This window comes from Budorcas taxicolor, chromosome 5 (genome assembly GCF_023091745.1).
Source record: "Budorcas taxicolor isolate Tak-1 chromosome 5, Takin1.1, whole genome shotgun sequence".
In the NCBI taxonomy this organism is placed as follows: Eukaryota; Metazoa; Chordata; class Mammalia; order Artiodactyla; family Bovidae; genus Budorcas; species Budorcas taxicolor.
Genome location: NC_068914.1, coordinates 132488653 through 132509154, shown reverse-complemented (window position 1 = coordinate 132509154; position 20502 = coordinate 132488653). Strand labels below are relative to the sequence as shown.

General features: G+C 37.4%; 1 protein-coding gene across 1 annotated transcript in view; it reads left to right on the top strand.

Moving 5' to 3' along the window:
- Positions 1-19847, top strand: part of LOC128047740 (solute carrier organic anion transporter family member 1B3-like) — a 73934-nt gene extending 54087 nt beyond the window's left edge. Inside the window, exons 8-14 of the mRNA XM_052640096.1 lie at positions 483-647; positions 4436-4631; positions 8425-8590; positions 11027-11211; positions 14064-14128; positions 18490-18607; positions 19652-19847. Coding sequence (XP_052496056.1) covers positions 483-647; positions 4436-4631; positions 8425-8590; positions 11027-11211; positions 14064-14128; positions 18490-18607; positions 19652-19847 — 1091 coding nt within the window. The remainder of the gene's footprint in view (positions 1-482; positions 648-4435; positions 4632-8424; positions 8591-11026; positions 11212-14063; positions 14129-18489; positions 18608-19651) is intronic.
- The last annotated feature ends 655 nt before the right edge of the window (positions 19848-20502 follow it).

Below are 20502 nucleotides of genomic sequence, written 5' to 3'. Positions count from 1 at the left end.
ATTTTATTAATAGAATCATTATATTATTAAATGCTAATAAATGAGACATTTCATTAGCTTTTGTTCCTTCAGTGCCTAGCATATTACCTGGTACCCAATCAAAACCCAAACATTTGTTAAACAAATGAATAAATGAACTAACATGTATGCAGTTGTATGGTAGAGTGCTATTAGTCAAATATGAAGTGAATAAGCAACTTGCTACAACAAACAGCATGTATGCTTAATCCCATTTGGGAATAAAATGAACAAAATAAATAGTTCATTTTATTTAGTTTATTCATAAAAATATGAATGTACATAAGGAAAGAATGGAAGTAATATATTTTAAGAAAACTGCTGGCAGTAGAATTGCAGAGTACTCTGACTTTTTGTGCTATATATTTACGGAATTTTAAGTCATAAAAATTATATTTACCAGATTAAGATATTTATGTATATTTAAGCTGCATTATATTTTCTTTCTTTTGATGTTTTTATAGGTTTCCTCCAGTCCTTGAAAAGCATCCTTACCAATCCCTTGTATGTTTTAATATTATTTTTGACACTGCTACAAGCCAGCAGCCACATTGGTTCTGTTACTTATGTGTTCAAATACGTAGAGCAGCAGTATGGCAATTCAGCATCTGAGACGAGCATTTTGCTTGGTAAGACCCATTGTTTATGTTTGCTGTATAAACGACAAACTACCGAGTAAATGAGTTCCAAGTTATATTTTGTTGTGAAGGCAATTTCCTGTTTTATTAAACATAGTTTTCTTTTTTTCAAATTTTATCATATCCATCCATTTTGTGATATTACCATTGTTCTGCCTTTGAAGTTGCATCTCATGTTATTTTTTATAATATTATTCCTTTATTTATTGGCTGTGCTGGATCACTGTTGCAAGGACTTTCTCTAGTTGTGGTGAGCAGGGGCTACTCTTCACTGCAGTGTGTGGGTTTCTCATTGTGGTGACTTCTCTTGTGGAGCACAGGCTCTGTGGAGTGCAGGCTTCAGTAGTTGCAGCAGACAGGCTCAGTAGCTGTGGTTCCTGGGCTCCAGAGCACAGGCTCAATTGTTGTGGGGTCAGTTCAGTTCAGTCACTCAGTCGTGTCTGACGCTTTGCGACCCCATGAATCGCAGCACGTCAGGCCCCCCCGTCGATTACCAACTCCCGGAGTTTGCTCAAACTCACGTCCATCAAGTTGGTGATGCCGTCCAGCCATCTCATCCTCTGTCGTCCCCTTCTCTTCCTGCCCCCAATCCCTCCCAGCATCAGAGTCTTTTCCAACGAGTCAACTTTTCACGTGAGGTGGCCAAAGTATTGGAGTTTCAGCTTTAGTGTCAGTCCTTCCAATGAACACCCAGGACTGATCTCCTTTAGAATGGACTGGCTGGATGTCCTTGCAGTCCAAGGGACTCTCCAGAGTCTTCTCCAACACAACAGTTAAAAAGCATCAATTCTTCAGCTCTCAGCTTTCTTCACAGTCCAACTCTCACAGCCATGCATGACCACAGGGAAAACCGTAGCCTTGACTAGATGGACATTTGTTGGCAAAGTAATGTCTCTGCTTTTAGGTTGATCATAACTTTTCTTCCAAGAAGTAAGAGTCTTTTAATTTCATGACTGCAATCACCATCTGCAGTGATTTTGGAGCCCCAAAAAATAAAGTCTGACACTGTTTCCACTGTTTCCGCATCTATTTCCCATGAAGTGATGGGACCAGATGCCATGATCTTTGTTTTCTGAATGTTGAGCTTTAAGCCAAGTTTTTCACTCTCCTCTTTCACTTTTATCAAGAGGCTTTTTAGTTCCTCTTCACTTTCTTCCATAACAGTGGTGTCATCTTCATATCTGAGGTTATTGCTATTTCTCCCGGCAATCTTGATTCCAGCTTGTACTTCTTTCAGCCCAGCCTTTCTCATGATGTACTCTGCGTATAAGTTAAATAAGCAGGGTGACAATATACAGCCTTGACGTACTCCTTTTCCTATTTGGAACCAGTCTGTTGTTCCATGTCCAGTTCTAACTGTTGCTTCCTGACCTGCATACAGGTTTCTCAAGAGGCAGGTCAGGTGGTCTGGTATTCCCATCTCTTTCAGAATTTTCCACAGTCTTTTGTGATCCACACTCTCAAAGGCTTTGGCATAGTCAATAAAGCAGAAGAAGATGTTTTTCTGAAACTCTTCCTTTTTCCATGATCCAGCAGATTTTGGCAATCGTAGTTGTTCCATGGCATGTGGAATTTCCCTGGGCCAGGGATTGAGCCTCTGTCTCCTACACTGGCAGGTGGATGCTTTACCACTGAAGCCACCAGGGAAGCCTTCAAGTAATTTTGGAGGAAGTGAATTCCTGAAGGAAAAGTTACATGTGAATGTGAATATCCATGTAGCTACAATATCTGTATAACTGGATCTTACAATCTAGTGCTGAGATCGTGAGGCAAATCCTTTCCTAATGTGACCGTTATACTCCCATCATTCATGAACTTTGAATTAGGATCCAAATACTTATAGAAAATAGGGCACTGTTGTTTCCAAAAGAAAAATCAATGTAAACACATCGTTGATATCTACATAATTCAAAACAAAATTATCATATTTTAGAGAGGTTTTTTGTGGCATGGGGAGCTACAGTATCTATTTCCAATGATATATGAAGGCTTGTTTATGAAGGAAAGGTTTCCTCATATTATTCTTTCCCTACCCACAATATAGTCTTTGCTGGTGTCTCAGCAACAAAGAATCCACTTGCCAATGCAGGAGACACAGGTTCAATCCCTGGTTCAGGAAGATCCCCTGGAGAAGGAAATGGCAATCCATGCCTTCATTCTTGCTTGGAAAATCCCAGAGGAGCCTAGTGAGCTACAGTTCACGGGGCTGTAAGAGTAGGACACGACTTAGTGACTAAAACAGCAACGCCCCCAATATAAGATTCTGAAGAGCAGTAGAATGCCCAGTATAGAGCCCAGATATTTGTAGAAACTTAATATTTTATAAGTTAAAGCTATATTTTGGAGAAGGTAATGGCAACCCACTCCAGTGTTCTTGCCTGAAGAATCCCAAGGATAGGGGAGCCTGGTGGGCTGCTGTCTATGGGATTTCACAGAGTCGGACACGATTGAAGCGACTTAGTAGCAACAGCAAAGTTATATTTATCAAGAGGTATATAAACAGGTCATAAGTAAACAAGAAAATAATAATTGTGTACAATGTTCTTATTGAACTTCAATTCAGTTCAGTTCAGTTCAGTCACTCCGTCGTGTCTGACTCTTTGTGACCCCATGAACTGCAGCATGCCAGGTCTCCCTGTCCATCACCAACTCTCAGAGTTCACCCAAACTCATGTCCATTGAGTCAGTGATGCCATCCAATCATCTCATTCTCTGTCATCCGCTTCTCCTCCTGCCCTCAATCTTTCCCAGCATCACGGTCTTTTCAAATGAGTCAGTTCTTTGCATCAGCTGGCCAAAGTATTGGAGTTTCAGCCTCAGCATCAGTCCTTCCAAAGAACACCCAGGACTGATCTCCTTTAGGATGGACTGGTTGGATCTCCTTGCAGTCCGAGGGACTCTCAAAAGTCTTCTCCAACACCACAGTTCAAAAGCATCAATTTTTCAGCATTCAGCTTTCTTCATAGTCCAACTCTCACATCCATACATGACCACTAGAAAAACCATAGCCTTAACTAGACAGACCTTTGTTGGCAAAGTAATGTCTGTGCTTTTTAATATACTGTCTAGGTTGGTCATAACTTTCCTTCCAAGGACTAAGTGTCTTTTAATTTCATGGCTGCAGTCACCATCTGCAATGATTTTGGAGAACTTAAAACTATAAATTTAACTCTTAATAAGGTTCTCAGCCTAATTTTTTTGTTAAAAGAATCTTCATCTTTAACAAATCTTGCAGGACTATGAAATGAAAGTTATAAGGGGAATCAATTATTCGTGACACCACATACAGGCCTGTTTATCACCTCAGGGCATATGTGTGTTTAGATGAATAAAGAAGAGAAATTAAGTATTCAAATCTAAAGTACTGGGAAATTTATAGTAAGTTTTTAAGGATAGGAAATCCTTATTTTAAAGAAATATATAGTATTTATGTGATAGGATAAAAAGTCTCAGAGTCAGGAAGATGATACTTTGTTGTAGTTTTCCAGGGAGAGAACAAAAAGTACCTTATAGAAACAATATGTTCAGATATACAGATATTCTCAGTTCCTGACTTTTGCTACTGGGAGGCTAAACCTTTAGCATCGGCAGGGAGAAATTATTTTTGTCTCTTCCACATGGTACACTAGTCCTCTATCTTCATCCTAGACTGTCAGTCTTCTGTTTAAGAAATAAGAAGATTGGATTAATTTGGTTAATAGATAGCATTTCACACATAAAGACATTCAGCATAACCATATTTATATAATTACATAATTACATTTTTTTTTCTCTTCTAGGATTCATAACCATACCATCTTTGGCAGCTGGAATGTTTACAGGAGGATTTATTGTTAAAAAGTTCAAGTTTACCTTGGTTGGAATTGCCAAATTTTCACTTTGTACCCATTTGATGTCCTTCCTATTTCATCTATTAAATTTTGCACTAATCTGTGAAAACAAATCAGTCGCCGGACTAACTCTGACCTATGATGGGTTTGTATATATCAATATATCAATTGCACAACATGTAGGCTATTTAATGTAAGAGAATGTAAGAAAAGCAAGGCAGATACCAATCTTTACTAAACTTTAAGCTGAGAGGACCGTCAATACATAAATTCTTAAAACATTTCTTAAGATCTCAAAAGATTCATTTCTTAAGATCCATTTTTTCCCTCCTTAAAGAAAAATAACTAGCAAAACATTGTTAATCAACTGTACTCCAATATAAAATAAAATTCTTTAAACAAATAGATACATAAAAGAAAATCTACATAGTCTGTAATAGAAATAGGTATTACTTATGGGGTGTTTACAATGAATGATAGGTACTTTTGTCAATATTTTATAGATAAGAAGAGCAAAACTTAAGAGAGACACACAGATTATATGATTCTGACTCAAATCTGAAAATTTTGACTCCAAAACTCTTTGTCCTAACCACTACGGTCTTGGATGACTCATGAGAGAAACATAAATGACATTTTCCAAAAGTGACTGAACAATCTTTATCTATCTGCAGTTAATTTTGATGTTTAACAATTATCTTTATAAGAAAACTCTTATATTGTTCCGAGTTCTCCTCTTCTGCGAACCCATTATGTTTTCTGGTATTATCTTTATTAGCACTAGAATTGATATTCTGTACATATAATAGTATATTAGGCCTAGAAAACTTCTAATTTTCATTATTATCACACATTGTGCAGCATAGCTAGTACTACAGTGAAAAGTGAAAATGTTAGTTGTGTCCAACTCTTTGTGACCCCATGAACTCTAACCCACCAAGCTCGTCTGTCCATGGAATTCTCCAGGCAAGAATACTGGAGTGGATTGCCATTCCATTCTCCAAGGGCTCTTCCCACCCAGGGATCAAACCTGGGTCTCCTGACTTGAAGGTAGATTCTTTACCATCTGAGCCACCAGGACTATGATCTCTACCCCAAATCAAGGGCAAGCTTCCTGTGCAGCTTTCTTGGTTTGTTTATTGTAGTAAACATCACATAGTGTAAAACACATTATTTTAACCATATTTAGCTGTACAGTTCAGTGCCTACTAAGTACATTCATCTTGCTGTACAAATCTCACCAAAATCCATCTCCTGAATTTTTAACCTTTCTAAACTGAAACGCTGTCCCCATTAAACACTAGTTCCCCATTGCCTTTCCCCATGCCCTCCACCCCAAACCTCTGGCCCCTACCAATGTATTTTCTGATTCTATGAAGATGTATTGTCATCTCATGAATATAACCAACAATTTTGGTTTAGGAAAGTTCACATCAAGTAGCAAGCAAAGATCCCTGGATCATAGTTTAGTAACCAGGGTTCTTAGCACTGCTTATTGTTGGCTTTGAGCTTTTAAACTCTGGATCTTATAAGGTGTCCATTTGAACCTGTTGAATCTTCCCACATTCACTTAACATCATCTTATTCTTAGAGGCTCGCCAACTTAATCTTGAATTATCTCCCCACTCTGTCCTCATCCTCTTTGTTGTTGAAATATTCCTATCAATTATCACTCACTCTGGTAAATCAAAATACAGAGTACCTAGAACATTGAACTTCAGGGGGAAAAGAACCCTGGAGATTACACAACCCAACCCTCTCAGAGGTTAAAGCATCTGCCTCCAATGCGGGAGACCCGGGTTCGATCCCTGGGTCGAGAAGATCCCCTGGAGAAGGAAATGGCAATCCAATCCAATATTCTTGCCTGGAGAATCCCATGGATGGAGAAGCCTAGTAGGTTACAGTCCACGGGGTCGCAAAGAGTCAGACACGACTGAGTGACTTCACCTCACCTTAACCCTCTTATATCCTCTTCCTTTTCTAGTTGAGACCTGGAGAAACTTTGACTTGTTTGAAAACAATCAGTGACTCCAGATGATGCTACTTCACATATCACAAGTATATAGGTTTTAACCTAAAGTCAGTTCCCTGAAAACAGTACAATAACAGTGCTGTCTAGTCAAAGAAGGCAGCCAGACTTCTATGTGACTTTTAATTCAGTAAAATTGCACTAAGTGCCTCCTTAAAGATCAGAATTTACAGGATATATCAGTGCCCTCATGAAACTCATCCTCTAGTGATGAGTATTAACAGAATGTATATATGCAGCATTTATGAAATGTTAGTCATTGGGGTAAATTTTTAAAGTATGACTTAGTGCAGAGGTTCTCAGAATGTGGTCTGAGAACCTATAGACTTTATCAGAGAGGGCCAACAAATTCTAAACTATTTATATACTAATACAAGATAGTGTTTTCCTTTTTCATTTTTCTCATGAGTATCTAGTGATATTTTCTTTTTTTTTAATCTTATATTGGAGTATACTTGATCAACAATGCTGTGTTAGTTTCAGGTGTACAGCAAAGTGATTCAGCTATACATATACATGTATTTATCCTTTTCAAAATTCTTTTCCCATTTAGGATATTACAGAGTGCTGAACAGAGTTTCCAGTGAGTGTATAGTGATATTTTCTAAGGCTACAAGATATGCAACAATAATATCAGTCTGATGGCTAAGGATGTATGCACTTGTGCATTCTCGTGTATTAATTTTTTACTGCTATTAATCTCTAGTAGTGTATATATATGTGAGATATATATATCTATATATAGATATATCTATCTATCTATCTATATATATATATATATATATATATATATCACTAAAGAGAACCCATTTGAAGAAAAAACCTTTAGGATCCTCAATACTTTTCAAGAGTGAAAACACTGCTGAGAACAGAAAGTTTGAGAACAGCTAAACTAATACTTTTCCAAAACAAATTTCAATAACGATTATGACTTACAAATGCAAAACTGATTTTAGAAAGTGAAGTCACATTGTTATGAGGTGGCAGACCTAATGGGAATGCAGGATTGTCTAATTGAAATGTCTGGACTGGATTATTAATCATTATGCTAAATTACTCCCCATCTGTTATGTGTCTCCAAGCAGGATTAGACAGATGCTTTTAGTAAAATTATTGATTACAGAATTTCTGAGTCTACCTTTTTCTTCCTTTGTGAAAATTATTTTCTCACTCAAAGATAATTTACCAAGATTTTTACCAAAAACAAGATTTTTTAAAAAAAATCTGTAGTCAGAAAATTAGCTGTGCAAATAGTTTGTTTTATAAATATAGCCATAAGATTATATTTCATAAACACAACTATGTTTTACAGTAAATTATTATAAAATTTGCTGTAGTTTCTTATGAAGCTTTTCTAGTCTCTCTCAATTGATTATATTGCTCTTGACTTTAAAAAATTGATCCTTAGGTATTCTCCTTTGTCCATGTTGAATTATTTTCTTCTGTAGTTAAAGTCTAGATTTTAAAATTCAAAGTAGTTGAGTAACATTCACAGATTCATGGGACTTTACAGTGAGCTGCAAAGAACCTTAGCCTAACGCCGTGACACTACTGAACAGAATCATTTTCAGAAAAACGAAGTGATTTTTTAAAGTAAATTTTTAATAGCCTTGTAAAGACCTACCCTCTTTGGTCTCTTTTTCATGTTTTACTTTTTCTACATAATAAATAGTGTCTGGGTAGCAATAAAAGGTGAGAAAGTTAATAAGCACCAAAAATATACTTTGTCATTTCGGAAAAGCAAAAGCAAAATTTCTCTAATTTAAAGACAACACTTTCCATTACTCCTCCTCTCCTCTTCCTCTCTCATCCTTTGCCTTTCCTTCTCTTTTTCTCCTCCTCATCTTTCTTTCCTCTTTCCCCTTCTTTCTCTTTTCTCCCTCTAATAATGTCTATCATATATTTCCAGAAATATTCCAGTGGCATCGCATGTAAATGTACCACTTTCTTATTGCAACTCAGACTGCAATTGTGACCCAACTCAATGGGAACCACTCTGTGGGAGCAATGGAATAACTTACATATCACCTTGTTTAGCAGGATGCACATCTTCAACTGGCAGCAAAAAGTCTATTGTGAGTATTAGTTTTTACTTTCTTCTCCTTAATCAAAGCTGCTGATTTGATGGAACTTACTAAACTTTGATAATGACGTGCCAGATGTTTTTACAACTAAGGTCCCCAGTAAAGAGATAGAAAAAGATTCCCCTCATTGCTTGTCATTGTGGTGGCTGTAATATGTAAACAAAACCTCACATAAAATCCTGCCTGAGACACAACAGGTTTTTCTTGGCTTGAATTCTCAGGAGAATACTCCCACTTTTTCTTCTTATGTTTATAAGACTATGGCCTTTTGAAATTTAAGAACACTTAGATCTTTAAGAAGCACTTCATTTGACTAAACGATATGATTTCCATTAGGTTGGAGGTACTTGACCCTTCAGATGCTAAGCGGAAGTCTTGAGCCAACCCCTTGTCAAGCTAGATGAACAGCCATTTATGTGCTGTCTTGCATATGGATTCTAGAGAGCTTATCTCTAAGCTCAATATCCTTTGACTTCCCAAGAAATTAAAGTGTGGTGAGGTGCTGTTGTCCCTCTACTAGTTTCCCTGGGCGGAGAAGGCAATGGCACCCCACTCCAGTACTCTTGCCTGGAAAATCCCATGGGCAGAGGAGCCTGGTGGGCTGCAGTCCATGGGGTCGCTAAGAGTCAGACACGACTGAGCGACTTCACTTTCACTTTTCACTTTCATGCATTGGAGAAGGAAATGGCAACCCACTCCAGTGTTCTTGCTTGGAGAAACCCAGGGACGGGGGAGCCTGGTGGGCTGCCGTCTATGGGGTTGCACAGAGTCAGACACAACTGAAGTGACTTAGCAGCAGCAGCAACTCACTTGACTGTCCAATTTTTGACTTCTAATTTTGATTTTTTTTCAAAACTGGCACTTCTCTTATCCAAGGTAACAATATTCTGCTTACCTATTGCTAACATCTCCCATAGGAATGCCACTGCCTTCTTCACTAAAAATATCCCCTGCCATGCAAATTATGAGTTCTTCCCAATCCTCTAGGTAACTTCCAACAGCTGGGCCTCATCCATGGTGTTATGCATTCCACTTCCAATCCACTGAATATCTCATTTCCTGGGCCTTTTTTCCTATCACCAGTGTTTGCAATATCATCCAATATGATCATTGCTCTCTATCACATCCTTTTGTCTTTGCTTTTCAAACTTTTTCCATCATTTTTCTTGCTCATAGTCATGCTAATTGCATAAATGAATGGCACCAAGGACTTTGAAGAACCTAGGTTCTTTGAAGCTGAAACATAAATTTGCACAGAAATTCCCCAAAGACTATACGTTAAAAAAAAAAAACACATCTCATATTTATGGCTATAGAGTGCCCCCTTTTAATATATTGTTCCACCATGTCCATGCGTGAAGGGCTGGAAGCGACATGATGTTAGAATCCTAAAGAGAGCTCTGTCTACTATGAAAACACCTTAAAACTAGCAATGATTTTATCATTTGGGGACCACTGGGGAGGGTCTTTTGCCAAATTCTTAGTAATACTTCATCCCTTCTTAATCATTCAAAACAATGTTCTTTGTACCTAAGTTTGGTTTTATTGACCAATGGGCTTGCTATATAAAGAGCTTCTCCATACTATCCTTAGTAAAAAGGTAAAACTCGGTCATCAAATAAGTATGGATTCAAATTCTTCCTCAGTTCCTCCCTCAGTATTTTGTCTTTGGCATTAACGGGTTCAAACTTCCCTTAAACGTTGGTTTAGCTTAGACTCAGAAAAGAATTTATTAAAGCCATCTAGCCACATAAATTGCCTGCTAAAGTAAGTCTTTAAAATCATTTGTTCCTAAATTTTCTCCTGCTGAGCCCTAACTTCTAGGGTATTTTGCTGTGCTGAACCTCTTGGGTAATGGCATTATTTATCCTATAATCTGTCACTATGCAATTGAAAGGTGTGTTTGCAGGCCAAAGCATAATTCTAGCGTCTCTGCCCGGTTCCTTTGGCCTTGACCTCTGCTACGTTCTGGTGGGTGGACTTAGGCCTGGGTTTGGCTCCTCCCAAACTACCATATTTTCTGGATTCCCTAGACAGTTCCTACCCAGGGATCGTCCCACATCACAGAAATTGCTAAAGAGAGTAAGTTAAGTGTGCTATAGAAAATAAAAGTGAGTAGTAGAGAAATATTCTAAACTTTCATATTAATAAGAAAATTATTTACAGAGTTCTAGACATTACTTTTTATACTCTTTCCTAATTTTTAATTTAAGGATGATTGAAAATTAATAAAATATTTTTTATCTATAAAGGAATCCAGAAAACTATTGTGCCTTTCAATAACTTAACATTGTTAGAATGTTTTCTTTAAAACTGTAAATATTTTAGCTTAAATGAGTGAGATGTCTTTAAATATAAAGGAATATATTTATAGCCCAGTCATATTTTGCAAATATATTCTGTAATATTTCAAAAACTATTTTTTAGGTGTTTCACAACTGTAGTTGTGTGGAAGAGAATGGTTTCCAGAGCAAAAATAACTCGATGAAGTTGGGTGAATGCCCGAAAAGTGATGACTGTAGAAGAAAATTTTATATTTACATAGTAGTGCAAATACTTACCCTTTTTTCTGCTGCATTAGGAAGCACCTCAAATATCATGCTGATTTTTAAGTGAGTATGACTTTTTAAAGGGGGTTTGGCTTCCCTGGTGGCTCAGAGGGTAAAACTTCTGTCTGCAATGCAGGAGACCCGGGTTCGATCCCTGGATCGGGAGGATCCCCTGGAGAAGGAAATGGCAACCCACTCCAGTGTTCTTGCCTGGAGAATCCCTTGGACAGAAGAGCCTGGTGGGCTACAGTCCACAGGGTCACAAAGAGTTGGAGATGACTGAGCAACTTCACTTATGTATATTAGCCAATAAACATACCTAATAATGTAAATATTTTTCCATAATATATTTGGAAATCAAATTCAGATTTTGTTACATTTAAATTTTCTGAGTGTATTTTCTTAGAATTACTGTGCTACTTCACTGCCATGGTTATTAATAATTTTGCCTTGGATTCTTCCACTACAAAATCTACAAAATTTGATCTCCACTACAAAATTTCTTCTTTTAATAAGAATTGTAAGACAGAGACTGATTGACAACTGCCTCAATGTGGAAGAATCTTGTTGTGATTCTAAAAGAACTTCTAATTTTAAGATGCTTATCAGAGTGAATCACCTATTTATTTCATTTTTAAAAATGTGGGAACCAGGCAGACAAACTAATATAAACAGTCTATGAGATTCCAGTTTTTAATCCCAGCCAAAAGAATGGCTTTTGACCTAGTCTCTCCAATACCCTCATAGAGAAAAGAAACATATATGAGCAGAATTTATTCCTTTCTTCATTGATCAGGCAAATATTTAAACCACATTTGATGAGGAATAATCCATGGTGAATAAAATACATAAAGTACCTGTTCCCATACAGATTGATGTAGGACGCACACTGCAGTGAACAATATTTTACATGACAATGATGTGTTTATGCATCAGAACATGCGTGTAAGTGTGAGCATGGGGGTCTGTGAGTGTGTGTGCATGAGAATGTAGGAATGTCTGTGATCATTATTGCGTGTGTGTGTGTCACTGTAACACGTAAATCTATCATTAACACAGAGCTGTCTAAGATTTCATGCCCCCTTGCAGGAAGATACTATCTCAATCTCCAAGTCCCCACAATTCTCCTGCCCACTATCCCATTCCTTGGGTAAAAATACAAGTTGATAACAAATATCTCAGTTTTGCCTCGATTGCATCTGGCATGCATGCCAAAAGCACCCTTTAAGAAACTAACAGCAATGAAAAGTAACACTTCAGGCACTTGTTACAGAGAGTTCAACCAAGAACAAACTGCATTCTCTCTCTTTCCAAAAGCCCTTTTTAAAAATTCTGGTATTCAAGAGAGACAGCTAAATGCACTAGTTAACTGTCACTGCTGGTTCCCTCATGCCTGTGTCCTCAGGGAAGAAACCACCTCCTTGAATAACATTAGATCCTCTACGTGCTACCATGGCTTCACTGCCCTCAAGTATATTGTTGTGAGTCCTCAGTTCAGCTAGTTGGAAGTGTCCCTGTCTTTTGAAAAAGCAGACAAAAACCCCTTTCAATTCATTTTCTCTTTTAATAAATAACTCTGCTGTGTTTAATTTTTATTATGCTGTGCTTAATTTAATTTTTATATTGTTTATTTTTATAAGCTTTCTTGGATATTTTTGAGAATCTCACTCAACAGTAGCACTCCTAAAAAACTTAACAGACAATTTTGTGTAAAGAAAATGGAGGATTGGAAGGCTAGCTCGCTATATTGGATCCTCATAACATACAAGATAAGTCTACTAAAAAAATAAGGAAACTAGGGCTAAGAGAGGCTAAATGACTTACCAAAGACATCTAGTTGGACTTCACTGGTGGCTCAGTGGTAAAGAACCTACCTGCCAGTGCAGGAGATATGGGTTCAGTCCCTGGGTCTGGAAAATCCCCTGGTGAAGGAAATGGTAACCCACTCCAGCACTCTTGCCTGGGAAATCTCAAGTCAGAGAAGTCTGGTGGGCTACAGTCAATGGAGTTGCAAAGTGTCGGACATGACTTATTGGCTAAACAATAACAAAGTTATCTATTTACTATGAAACATGATTTATCTCTTTATTATCAAGAACGAAGACTAGCATAGAATCTCATAGGAGGCACTTGACAAAGGTTTGTTGAATGACAAAGCTTATCTCTGAATGAATACAGTCATTCAAACCAAGAAAAAAAATAAGCCTTTGTATCAGTTAAATCAATATTTTGGTAAAAACAGAATTTTTGAGCCTTAATTGCTCACCATATCAGAGATGGTCATGTCATTAGCTAACTGAACATAGAAAAATGGAATTGTGGAAAGAACTTTCTAAATGCTAGACTGAGTTAATTTTTAAGAGAGGATAAACATGTATTTACTACCTTTAAAATGACATTTAAATACACTAGACACTAGAATATAGATAACTTTTTTGATCTTCCTGGTTATATTTTGTTGTCTATGAAACATATTAGTTAACTTTTCTGTTAACAGCAATTATATGAAGAAGGTACAAAAAAGAATTCTACTCAGTCTAAAAACCTGCATAAACATATTTGCTTTCTCATATGGCCTATGTCAACTAAATAGATTACATGAAATTATTGTCTTCATAGATATCATAATTCTATTTCAACCACTCTCTCAGAATTTCCTAAAGATAAAACATAAAAATGTTTGTAAAACTGTCTTGAACTTGCAACACAGTGAATAAGTAAAGTAATAATAACTATTAATATCATTCAGATGTTTGCCTTCTAAGACAACTGAAAACATAACTTTAAATAATGTCAATGCTTCGCTTCAAGGTTTTTATTCAATCATAAAGAAAAACACTGAAAAATGCTTTAATATTAACTCAGTTTGGTATTTTAGGGATGTTTAATGTTTCTTTGCCTTTATCTTATTTCAGAAATGTTGAACCTGAACTGAAATCACTTGCCATGGGTTTCCATTCACTAACTATTCGAACACTAGGTATGATAAATATGTAGATGATAAATTCCAGATATAATTTTTCATGTCAAAGACTAAAATGTAATTGATTTCTAATTGTAAGAAAGTTTTTTAAGGTATAAGTAAAAATTATTTGTATCTTTGTGGTAAATGAAAAATAATGAGATAAAGGAGAACTAAATGACCTAAAAGAAAATCTGATTGTCAATTCTGTGTAAAATCAATCTGTAAGAATAAGGCATCATTGCACTTGTATTATATCCCTTCTAAAACAAGAATCAGTAGTCTCCAAAGATTTTTAACTTAAGATGTAGGGATATTTCTTCCCATATGCAGAGTGGAGGGCTGTCCCTATACACTGAGGGGTTTAATGCTCAAAACAGCTCCAAAGGCCCACAGATTGTGCCAAACAACAAATGCAGACTTTCACAGTCCCACTGACTAGTTCTGTAAAGCAGAAGCAGCTAACCTTTATTAGAAATTTGAAATGCAAAAGGGAATGGATGTTAACTGAACTCAGGTTTGGCTGCTGCCTGCTCAAAAGTCAATACTCCAGTCAAAACTCCAGAGGCAAGTGTTGATAGAAAGGAAAGTTGCTTTAATCAAAAAAAAAACAGCAATCTGGGGAGAAGGCAGAAGGCATGTCCCAAAACCAACTCCAAGATTCTGCTTTTCCCTTTGGGAGGAGTTATGATATCTGTAAAACAACTCCAGGGTGTGCATCAGACACTGAAAGATTTTGCGACTTTATTAAATCGGGGAAATAAATTGTTGGCATATATTTTTCTTAAAGAGATGGGAATACCAGACCACCTTACCTGCCTCTTGAGAAACCTGTATGCAGGTCAGGAAGCAACAGTTAGAATTGGACATGGAACAACAGACTGGTTCCAAATAGGAAAAGGACTATATCAAGGCTGTATATCGTCACCCTGCTTATTTAACTTATATGTAGAGTACATCATAAGAAACACTGGGCTGGATGAAACACAAGATGGAATCAAGACTGCAGGGGGAAATATCAATAACCTCAGATATGCAGATGACACCACCCTTATGGCAGAAAGTGAAGAAGAACTAAAGAAGCTCTTGATGAAAGTCAAAGAGGAGAGTGACAAAGTTGGCTTAAAACTCAACATTCAGAAAACTAAGATCATGGGATCTGGTCCCATCACTTCATGGCAAATAGATGGGGAAATAGTGGAAACAGTGACAGACTTTATTTTCTTGGGCTCCAAAATTACTGCAGATGGTGACTGCAGCCATGAAATTAAAAGATGCTTACTCCTTGGAGGAAAAGTTATGACCAACCTAGAAAGCATGTTTAAAAGCAGAGATATTACTTTGCCAACAAATTTCCATTTAGTCAAGGCCATGGTTTTTCCAGTAGTCATGTATGGATGTGAGAGTTGGACTATAAAGAAAGCTGAGTGCTGAAGAATTGATGCTTTTAAACTGTGGTGTTAGAGAAGCCTCTTGAGAGTCCCTTGGACTGCAAGGAGATCCAACCAGTCCATCCTAAAGGAAATCAGTCCTGAATATTCATTGGAAGGACTGATGATGAAGCTGAAATTCCAATACTTTGGCCACCTGATGTGAAGAATTGGCTCATTGGAAAAGACCCTAATGCTGGGAAAGATTGAAGGCAGGAGGAGAAGGGGACAGAGGATGAGATGATTGGATGGCATCACTGACTCAATGGACATTAGTTTGAGTAAACTCTGGGAGCTGGCGATGGACAGGCAGGCCTGGCATGCTGCAGTCCATAGGATCACAAAGAATCGGACATGACTGAGCGACTGAACTGAATTGATTTTTCATTTTACAAAGGGTGGTTTTGTTTGTTTGTTTGTTTTTAATTTTTATTTTTACTTTATTAAAGGGTGGCTTTGATTTGTGAAAACCTGAGAATTCCTAATCCTGGTTTCTCGGTACCAATTTTCATCAGGTATATTTGTCTCGGACACCAGTTTCTTGACATTCTGAGATTTCTCATTTTAAGTCTCAAATTGCGACTGACTATAAGTAAATGTGCTTCCCTTGTGGCTCAGTTGATAAAGAATCTGCCTGCAATGCGGGAGACCTGGGTTTGATCCTGGATTGGGAAGATCCCCTGGAGAAGGGAGAGGCTCCCCACTCCAGTATTCTGGCCTGGAGAATTCCATGGACTCTATAGTCCATGAGGTTGCAGAGAGTCAGACACGACTGAGTGACATTCATTTCACTTCACTTCATAAGTAAATGGAATTTCCAAAAGTGTAAACTATGAATCACTATCATTTTTATGTAATAATATAGAAGTTGAAAATCAGCATATCTCTAAAATTTTGGTCACATTACCAATGCTTAGAACTAGGGGTCAATCTCAGAGCTTATTAAAATAGCAGTAAGAGTAGATGGACTTCACAAGTGGCTCAGTGGTAAAAATCTGCCTGCCAAGCAGGAGACATGGATTCAGTCCCTGGGTTGGAAAGATCCCCTGGAGAAGGAATTGGCAACCCACTCCAGTATTCTTGCCTGGGAAATCCCTGGACAGAGGAGCCTGGCAGAGTACAGTCCATGGGGTTGCAAAAGAGTCAGACATGTTTAGTGACTAAACAATAACAACAAGAGCAGACGGGCACTTTGTTATAAGACAACAGAAGTGTTCCTGAAAAGCCTTGAAAACTGCAAGACCATACACTACAGGTAAAAACTAGGTTAGGTGACAGACCACTGAAGACTTTGACATCATTATGATCAGAACATTAACAGAAACAAAATTCAGCACCAGAGTCTATAACTTGGACAGCCCAGGCTGCTTCAAGAGGTATTAAAAATGAACACAATTAATAGAGGGGAAAATGCATGATTGTGGGCTCTAAAGACTCCAAGATGATGGGAGTGGAGCCCTAAGGCAAGAAATAAGCACAACCAGGAGCCTTGCTGTTGTTTATTATTTAATTGCTAGTCATATCCAACTCTTTTTGTGACCCCATTGGACTGTAGCCTGCCAGGCTCCTCTGTCCATGGGATTCCCAGGCAAGAATACTAGGGTGGGTTCCCATGTCCTTCTCCAGGGGATCTTCTAGACCCAGGGATTGAAACTGCATCTCCTGCATTGGCAGGTGCATTCTTTACAATTGACCCACTGGTAAAACCTGGCATTCACCTTAACTTTTGCTTAAAAATTGAGTTGAAAACTCTTCTGTCTTTGCATTTGAGCAAAGAGTTTTTTACTTTCCCTGTGAAGTTATATCTCTACTCTTTCTATTTCAGTTGTCCTTGCCTAAGAAAAAAATTACATATGACCAACATAACTTCTGTGTTTTACTGACAGTTTTCTGCTTTTTGCCAACCAGGCTTAAGTTAATTGGTATTATAAGAAGAGCAATGTAAAGACATGTAATCTCGTTTTTTCTCTATGTGTGTTGGCATGGTAAAGGTAGATAAAGGATGCCTTTGCTATTGTATGTGATTTGAGCTTTGGAGATTTCTAATAATTTTGAATCTTTTTAAAAAAATAACTATGCTTTTTTGTAAGTCTTTATTGAATTTGTTACATTATCTCTCCTACTTTATGTTTTAATTTTTGACCACAATACATGTGAAATCTTAGCTCCCTGATTAGGGATCAAACCCTCACACCTTGCATTGGAAGGCAAAGTCCTAACCACTGGAGCACCAGAAAAGTCCCAGTAATCTTGATTCTTAAGTAGAGTTAGACCAAATCAACACATCAGTTCAGTTCAGTTCATTTCAGTCTCTCAGTCATGTCCAACTCTGCAACCCCATGAATCGCAGCACGCCAGGCCTCCATGTCCATCACCATCTCCCGGAGTTCACTCAGACTCACATCCATCGAGTCCATGATGCCATCCAGCCATCTCATCCTCTGTTGTCCCCTTCTCTTCCTGCCCCCAATCCCTCCCAGCATCAGAGTCTCTTCCAATGAGTCAACTCTTCGCATGAGGTGGCCAAAGTACTGGAGTTTCAGCCTCAGCATCATGCCTTCCAAAGAAATCCCAGGATTGATCTCCTTCACAATGGACTGGTTGGATCTCCTTGCAGTCCAAGGGACTCTCAAGAGTCTTCTCCAACATCACAGTTCAAAAGCATCAATTCTTCAGCGCTCAGCCTTCTTCACAGTCCAACTCTCACATCCATACATGACCACAGGAAAAACCATAGCCTTGACTAGACGGACCTTAGTCAGCAAAGTAATGTCTCTGCTTTTGAATCTGCTATCTAGGTTGGTCATAACTTTTCTTCCAAGGAGTAAGCGTCTTTTGAGTCCTCCAAAACTTTCAACTTCTACATAATTCAAAATGTATCAATGTGGAATGTCACTGTTTCCTTTGAAACATTCTCCTCCATTGACATCTTCTCATCTGATGTTACAGGAGGAATCCCAGCTCCTATATATTTTGGAGCTCTGATTGATAGAGCTTGTATGAAGTGGTCCATCAACAACTATGGGAAGCAAGGGTCTTGCAGGATATATAATTCCTTGTTATATGGGTAAGTTGTCATAAATAGGCTTCAGTAATTTTTTTCCTTTGACTCTGTTAATTCCTAAAGAATGAGATATCATTTTCAGTGTAGTAACAGTATTAATAACTATAGCCACCATTTAATAAACTTTATAAATATCTCAAAGTTATAGAATTGATTCCATTCACTTTCAGTTAAACCTAATAACTGTTCAAAGTATCTTTTGCATAACACTTGTCAACATTTAGTTAACAACTTTATGAGACAAGAGCTTCCTAACCTACCAGGTCAGCGGTCATCAATTTTTCTTGCTCATTATAATCACCTGAGGAGCTTTTAAAAGTACTAATTTCTTTCTTTTTTCTTTTTTTTCTGGCTGTACCACACAGCTTGCTAGGGTCTTAGCTCCCCAAACAGGGATTGAACCCACACCCTCAGCAGTGAAAGTACAGAATCCCAACCACTGGACCACCAGGAAATCCCCTCAAAATGCTAATGTGTGTGTCCTATCTTCAGCAATTTTGATTTAATTGGTCTGGGGGATATGGCCTGGGGAATGAGAGTTTTAAAATCTCCTCAGGTGATTCTAATGGTCAACCAGTTGAAAATCACAGCAATAGATCATGTACGCTAGGTAATTTTATGTGGTTGTTGTAAAGAATGTTCAGTAGACTACAAGGATCTTGTGGACCATAAGCCCATAAGGTAAACATAGGCTCCTGGTTCAATCTAAATGGATTCAATTTGATGATCTCACAGTCACTTCATTTCCTTTAAAATCTGTTCTCATTACACATGAGCTAATCAGTCTTTGAGAAAGTTAAACATTCCAAACACACCTTTACTTTATGGATAGCACTTGGGCAGATCTTGAACCAATCTTGGCTTCTGTGGTTAACATCCTTTAAAAATAATCACAGGCTTCTTCTGCTCCTATCGAAAGAATCACTGGAATCGCTACCTCAGTATTTCTACCTAAGATTTCAAGCGTCATTTTTTAAGGTCTTCTGCATACTGGAGAGCAACAATGTAAAGTGTTTTATACATGGATTCTTTTTTCTCTTTTTGCAGACATACTTTCTTTGGCTTGACTACAGGCTTAAAATTCTCAGCCCTTGTTTTATTTGTTGTACTGATTTTTGCTATGAAGAAAAAATACCAAGGGAAAGATATTAAGGCATCAGAAAATGAAACAAAAGCCGTGAATGAAGCAAACTCAGGACCATTAATTAATGATGCCAAAGTGGACCATGAAACACATATTTAGGGGAGAAAAAATTCTTTTTCTGCTGCTGTGTTTTCAACTAACATTGTATTAATTGAGTAGGATGTTATTTTTGAGTAGTTCCTGGTCTTTTCCCTGACAATTTCCACATTCTGTACTAATGATGGAGCTAAAACCAAAGGGGAAAAAATGAGAGTACTCATTGTTAACATATGACTATGCATTTGTGGTTAAGATTAGAATGCATGATCCATACAAATTTGAAGTGAAAGTTATAATTAATATGTAACAGAAAAAAAATATTTGTTCAGATGATTGTAGTACAATAAAACCAATGACTAGAAAATAGGTATAGGTGAAAAAGGAAGAGAGAAATTAATAGTCTAAATATGGAGAAAAGCCTGATACCTTACAAATAAACCAGTTTGGACCATCTTATTCAAACCTAAAGTCTATTATAATGGAGGGCTTATGCTATCATGACATCTGTCATTTGTGAATTAAGTCATATACTTCTCAGACCTTATTATTTTATTATTTGAAATCGTGTTTGACTATCACACAACCCCTGATGCATATTCTTCCAACCTCTTATTAAAATACTACTGAAGAAATAGAGCTAATCAAAAATTTGCAAGTTGCAGTTGTCAGCATATTACAGGCTGTATTAAGTTTTCTTCAGGTCCATGGAAGTAGA